This window comes from Culex pipiens, chromosome 2 (genome assembly GCF_016801865.2).
Source record: "Culex pipiens pallens isolate TS chromosome 2, TS_CPP_V2, whole genome shotgun sequence".
In the NCBI taxonomy this organism is placed as follows: Eukaryota; Metazoa; Arthropoda; class Insecta; order Diptera; family Culicidae; genus Culex; species Culex pipiens.
In genome coordinates, this window is record NC_068938.1 from 92,472,689 (window position 1) to 92,479,427 (window position 6,739).

At 40.6% G+C, this 6,739-nt stretch overlaps 2 protein-coding genes across 2 annotated transcripts; one reads left to right on the forward strand and one right to left on the reverse strand.

The window, feature by feature from the left end:
* Positions 1-257: 257 nt before the first annotated feature.
* Positions 258-1,062, reverse strand: LOC120418961 (uncharacterized). Its single transcript, XM_052707011.1, has 3 exons — positions 973-1,062; positions 513-725; positions 258-450 (listed from the first exon to the last, which is right to left on the reverse strand). The coding sequence occupies exons 2-3, from the start codon at positions 723-725 to the stop codon at positions 358-360; spliced, it is 306 nt and encodes a 101-aa protein (XP_052562971.1). The 5' UTR covers positions 973-1,062; the 3' UTR covers positions 258-357.
* Positions 1,063-4,486: 3,424 nt separating this feature from the next.
* Positions 4,487-5,747, forward strand: LOC120418950 (tRNA selenocysteine 1-associated protein 1). Its single transcript, XM_039581488.1, has 2 exons — positions 4,487-4,658; positions 4,726-5,747. Exons 1-2 carry the CDS (start codon positions 4,623-4,625, stop codon positions 5,668-5,670), a joined length of 981 nt encoding a protein of 326 aa, XP_039437422.1. The 5' UTR covers positions 4,487-4,622; the 3' UTR covers positions 5,671-5,747.
* Positions 5,748-6,739: the final 992 nt, after the last annotated feature.

Here is a 6,739-nt window from a genome sequence, read left to right on the forward strand (position 1 = left end):
CTTTAATACTTACATCAAACCTAAAACAATGTATGTACTGCCCCCGGAACGAATTCAAATGCGTAACCGGTAAAGGTGTGAATGCCTGGCACAAACACTCAAAGGGTGTTCTAGTGTGTTGCTCGTACTGACTCAGAGCTAGAGTGAGATGTAGATGTAATTACAGTATGTGTTCTTTGAAAACCTGGTGCATAAGATAGGTCAAGGCCCGTTCGTACACTGAAAATTGCGAAAATTACGAATTGCGATTCAAATTAAACTGACAAGTTGTTTATTCAACTAAAAATGGGTTTATTTCGCGAATAAGGTTACAATGATATACCGATCGAATTCAGCGGTCGCCTGCTAGTGACCGCTTTAGTACGCATCAACGCGTGGCGGTTTAGCGTAATATTCTTCAGACTTCTTGTCACCCAACAATCCCTGACGATGTCTCTCCAGCCGCATCGCCTACAAAAAAGAGAAATTGTTAATCTCCAGCCAAGATTTAACCGGCGTACCAACGCTCTTACCCGGAATCTGGCAACCTGTTTGCTCATGATGGCACACTCCTTGAAGTCGGCCAGCAGGTCGGCGCACTTTTCATTGCCACGAATGGTTCCGTACGCCTCCAGGCAATCGATGGCTGCCATTTCCATTGGGCCGCACTTGTCGTACTGCTGGAAGTTGACCATCGAGGCGGTTAGATCCGTGAAGGGCGAACGGAAGAACGGTCCCAGCGACATCTGAAAAACGGAGAGAGTTTCAGTCAGGGGAGATGTTTACAAGAATACTGTCAAACTCGGAACAATCGCAAAAATAATACGGTGATGTAACCAAAGAGATTTGGATAATTTGTTTGGACGGAAAATAACCGGCTCTTAAACATTTTTTGTGTATTCTGCTACACCATGAATGGTTGCATTACTGCACTAGTGCAATGTAACAATAAATATTAGTAATAATTATATCCTTTTTTACGAATATTTCAACCTTTTTCAAGATTTAAGATTCGGCAGCACACGAAACGAAATACACAACCCGGATTGACAGTTCTAGAGTTTTTGACAAGTATGACAAACAAATGAAATGGAAGGAACAACATGGAAAGGAAACTTTAGTACATAATGTTGTTTAGTACTGACCCTACACGCTCAAAAGTATTTTTTTCTCATATCGGGTGTATTGCACTGCCTCAAGCGAACTCTGTAAATGGTCCACAGCACCGACTCGCTGTACAGCTTCCGTTCACCTTGTTGCTCCCTCGGGGTTGCAACGCTCAAAAGTAAGCAGAGAAACGTCTATGGGTGCGTTTTTGCCTTCCTCACTTTACTGAGGAAAGGCTATAAAATCACTCGAAAACTGAACTTCTCAATTAGACCTCCTAGACCAGGCATGCCAGATTTTGAAGATTTTCGGGCACATCACAAAAACGCAAATGAGTTTAACTTGATGGCAAAATAATATTTTACAAATCTGTTTTTGGTAAAAGAAGCCAAACATTGTTATCTTTTTCGTGAGTAATTCATTTAATTAAAAATCATCGAATAACATTGCAAAACAATACGTTTGAGCATTGAGCCTGTGCTCGAAAATCTTCAAATGTGGCATCCCTGTCCTAGACCCACCTTCATGTATACCTATCGACTCAGAATCGAATTCTGAGCAAATGTCTGTGTGTGTGTGTGTGTGTGTGTGTGTGTGTGTGTGTGTGTGTGTGTGTGTATGTGTGTGTGTGTGTAGGGATGTGGGTCTGTGCACCAAAAAATATGCACTCGATTATCTCAGCACTGGCTTAACCGATTTGGACCGTTTTGGTTTCATTCGATTTGTCTTGGGGTCCCATAAGTCCCTATTGAAAATTATGAAGTTTGGTAAAGTACTTCAAAAGTTATGCTAAAAAAACGATTTTGACTAAAGTCCGGAAGATTGTAAAAAGGGTGGTTTTTGTAAGAAACCCCAGCATGTTATACATTTTTAGAAAGGTATTTAAAAGACCTTTCCAACGCGACCAATACATTGAAGATCTGACAACCCTATCAAAAGTTATTAGCAATTAAGTGTTATTTATGCACTTTTTGGAAGCCGGATCTCAGATATCACGATGAAAACGTTGTCCAGATCTATCATGCAACCCGTCGTTGAACAGGTAATCAAAAAACCTTTCCAACGCGTCCAAAACATTGAAGATCTGACAATTCTATCAAAAGTTATAAGCACTTAAGAGTTATTTATCAACTTTTTGGAGGCTAGTTCTCAGATATTTAAATGAAAACGTATTCCAAATATATCATGCGACCTATCTTTGGATAGGTAATTTAAAGACCCTCCCACGAGCGTGTCTATTTAGGATAGCATTACCCTTTGAATGAGAGGAAGGCACCAACCACCTAAGGGTGGATTAAGTAACGTTTTTTATTACGTAACGCAGTTGGGGAGAGGGGGGAGGGGGGTCGAAGGCCATGTTACGCTCCATAAAATATTAAACCAATACTTAGGGTGTTTCATCCAAACAAAAAAGTTCTCAGAATCAAGCAGACCGAGGTTCCCCTAGTAGAGGATACCCATAGGGACTCTCATGCCAAATATCAGCCCATTTGGTTGAGAATTGGCCTGTCCCCAGCGGTTTAAAGTTTACATGAAAATTACTATGGGATTTTTGTGCTTTTCGTTCAATCGTTCCTACAGGTCTGGGGACAACATGGATTCACTCGGAATAAAGACAGGTATGTAGGGGATGGTCCAATGAACAAACTCCAGAAGGAATTAGGGTTGTCCATTCTGTCCCCAAGGTGCGCATTGGATCGACGTCCGGTGTCTCCAGAATCAACGATTCACCCTTCAAATGTACGCATTGTCCCTAGTATGCTATGACGGCTAGCTGAAAATTACGACGCCCCAGGTCAGACGGTTTGCTTGATTCTGAGAACTTTTTTGTTTGGATGAAACACCCTAATGTATACATTTTCTGACACGAGATCTGACAGGTTGACAGAACTGTACTGCCCATGTTCCCATAAATGCCCCATTAGGGTGTAATATGGTTGTATGGAAAAAAATTAAGTTGTCCAAATTTAGTGAGCACAGCACTTTATCAGTTCCTTTTGTGGTCCTCAACAACTCCTCAAAGTTTGGGACCGATTGGTGTAGTCCTCACTTTGCGCAAAGCGATTCAATTTTCCATATAAATTTGTATGGAGAAAACCATTTTTTGGATATTGATATTTATCAAATCCACGTTTCATGCTATATCAAAACCAGATTCATATTCGGATGCTCTGAAATGTCCTCTACAACATTCCCGAAGAGAGTATGGTGCTAGCTTGCCCCTAAAAAAAGATACAACGTGTTCAAAACTCGTCTAAAACGTGTTTTTTGCTCTAAAATCACGTTTTAGATGAGTTTTGAGGACGCTATATCTTCTTATAGGAGCAAGTTAGCACCATACTCTCTTCGGCAAAGATGTAGAGCACATTCCAGAGCATCCGAATAAGAGTTCGGTTTTGATATAGCATGAAACGTGGATTTGATGAATATCAATATCCAAAAAATGGTTTTTTCCATACAAATTTATATGGAAAATTGAATCGCTTTGCGCAAAGTGAGGACTAAACCAATCGGTCCCAAACTTTGGGGAGTTGTTTAGGACCCCAAATGGAACTGAAAAAGTGCTGTTCTGGAAAATCGATTTTGATATTACATCCTAATGCCCCATATGCAACAACAGAAAGCTGAGTTTGTCCCACACATAAGACTACGTGTTAACTGCCCATGATCGCAAAAATGTCCCATATGTATTTTCATCGATTTTAAATACTAGTGAAAAAGCAAGAACTTGTTAGGTAAAGAAATTTATCCAAAATAACTAATTTCATTAAATAGGTAATGAAAAATAGCAAGGGAAATGCTAACCTTTCCCCTTGCTTGGTAACTAATTAGTTGTGCATGGCGTGAGTTACATTTACTTTACTTCTGTTTTCTGGTTGGTTAACAACAAATTCACGTGACTATTCTAATTGGGTACTAAAGCCCTAAGTCAATTTTTATGTACAACGGTAAAAAACACGATTAAAAACCATTTCTGATCACTTTTTTTCATTTTAAAGCAATTTTTTTTTTTGACAAGACAACATTTTTTCAATGGATCAACTATGGTCCCCTTGGAACGAACTGTCAAGTAGGAGCTTTCCTGTCAAGAAGGATCGCGAGGTTAATTTTTCAATATTGATTTAAAAATCCATTTTAAACTCTTTGTGGTCGTACAAAGGGTCGTTGTACTCAGAAAAATAAGCTATATCGCTGGAAACAATAATATCAGCAATCTAAGCTTCATTTTAGGACCCAATTACAATCAGTAACTGATACATACAACTGTTGTATGATTGAAAAGTTTTTTAAATCTCATTTCGAATGTCCGAACTACTTTTTCCGTTTATTTTACTTTTCTACAGGATCTCTAGTTCCATGAATTAACAGTGTTCCTTAAATTGTACTAAAAGAGATGCGAGCAGTGCAATTGTTTACATCAACAAAACAGCGGTCGTGAAATTGCCAGCATTCTGGAAATTGATTTCGCTTTAATTTTAAAGATAATCAATTAAAATTGATCAAATACAATAGTAATTTGCTTATAAATAATCGCCATGAGTTCAATTCAGTGTCAACTATGGATGGGAAGTGTAAGTACATCAAGATTTATCTCAACAAACGTTAAATTTTATGCCAACAAACACCTTTTCATTCCAGCTGGAATCGTACATGACGGAGGCCTTCATCCTCGCGGCGTTCCGAAAGATGGGCGAAGATCCGTCGACGGTCAAGTTGATGCGAAACAAGTACACCGGTGATCCGGCCGGATACTGCTTCGTGAGTTTCAAAACCGATGATGCCGCACTCGATGCGATGCACAAGCTGAATGGAAAGCCCATTCCGGGAACAAATCCTTTGGTGCGTTTCCGACTGAACAGTGCCACGAATAATCAGCACCGGGCGCTGCTGGCCGACCGAGAGTTTAGCGTTTGGGTGGGTGACCTCAGCTCGGACGTGGACGATTACAGTTTGTACCGGGTGTTCTCCACCAAGTACACGTCGATTAAGACTGCCAAGGTGATCCTCGATAGCTCTGGCTTTTCAAAGGGTTATGGATTTGTTAAATTTGGGCTGGAAGACGAGCAGAAGAATGCCCTGTACGACATGAACGGCTTCATCGGGTTGGGCAGCAAACCTTTGAAGATTTGCAACGCAGTACCAAAGCCGAAATCCGAACTTGGACCAGGATCGGGAACTTCAACGCCGAGCGCCGCCAATCTGCTGGGATACGGAACGGCGGCCGCGACTGACTATTCCCAGTACTACGATCCGACTGCGTACTGGCAGAGTTACGCTTGGCAGGGTTATTACGACGCGACGGCCGCGCAGGACACAGGATACTCCTCGGGTTATCCGTCGACGGCGCAGATGGTCGCGGATGCCGCTGTTTACGCCCAACAGTACGAGGCGCAACAGCAAATGGCCCAGCAGCAACAGCACCACCATCACCATGCGGAAGACGAGGAGCTCACGTTGGTCGATCACAAGTTTACCCTGGACGTGGACAAGCTGAACAGAGACCTGGCCGAACGGGATCGGAACCTTTACGATGCGCTGGAAAGCTCCAAGTGGATGCCGGTGGAGCAGCTGGAAATTTTCTAAACTGAGTGTTGTGTGTGTATGGACACTTTTTGCAAGAGTTTCTTTCGATTTCTATCAATAAATACACTTTAAACATATTTTGCGTTTTTTTTTCTTGTCATTTTTTCGGAAAGTAAGGTTTGTGGCCTTGTTCGTGGTACTTAAAAAGAGTTGAAACATTTTTTTTATATATATATTGAGCTTCTTTTAATTAAAATAGGGGAAATTCTCGTATGTTTGGCAGGTTAAGCACTCGCTCCTAACTCCATCCAATTTGCTGATATTCACTATTTAAATAACTAATTTTGCAAAACTTCTGATAGAAACTTGCTTGCTCACTTCTTATTGGGCTGGTTATCACTCGATTACAGTTGAAAACGCTTTAAATTAGCTTTAATTGAATGTCGAAGTTCTGACCTGCCAACATAAGAGGCACGCTGGAATTAGATGCGGTTCCCCTACGTACCGTATTCTTGAAAATACTGAAACCTGTGCGTTGGTAGAAGGATCCAAGACAATTTCTTTTTAGAAAAATCCTTATCGAAGTTATTCTGCCCATAATTGAAAATTCGGCTATTATGCCAAATCAAGTATTCCGAGAAAAACGCGTTTTAGTGTTTGTCACAAAATCTCTGTCAAGGCAACTTCCCATAAGAGTGGCATATTAGCCGTTTGGTTTTTCGCATCGGCAGCCAAGTCTAAACACTATTTCAGTGAAATTCAAGTTCTAGAAGATGCATTGGAACCTCCTCTACCACCTGGTGCTAATATCTCGTTTTTGCCAAAAGTGGATATTAGCCGTTTTTTCAATGGTGGGCAGTATTAATGTTCCAGCGAAAAAAATGTGAAGATAATTATTTTTTCATTCACTTGATATGGCTACCATAGCTTATAGTCAAAGCAATCATTTTGACTAAAAATATGCCTTTGAAACCCTCTTACATATTAATAAGAATTAAAATATTGCGCAATTCTCACTAACTTGCACTAAATTATTGCTATCGATCGCACTATTGCGACTTGTCAAACAGGCTTGGGAAATTTTAATTTTCTCAAAAAATGATTAAAGCGAGCTGATGTTACTCACCTT

Excerpts from the sequence above, each read along its gene's own strand:
- LOC120418950 (XM_039581488.1), top strand. The coding sequence starts at position 4,623 with ATGAGTTCAATTCAGTGTCAACTATGGATGGGAAGT. Across the intron at positions 4,659-4,725 it reads GTCAACTATGGATGGGAAGT|CTGGAATCGTACATGACGGA; the intron begins GTAAGTACATCA and ends TTTTCATTCCAG.
- LOC120418961 (XM_052707011.1), bottom strand. The coding sequence starts at position 725 with ATGTCGCTGGGACCGTTCTTCCGTTCGCCCTTCACGGATCTAACCGCC. Across the intron at positions 451-512 it reads AACAGGTTGCCAGATTCCGG|GCGATGCGGCTGGAGAGACA; the intron begins GTAAGAGCGTTG and ends TCTTTTTTGTAG.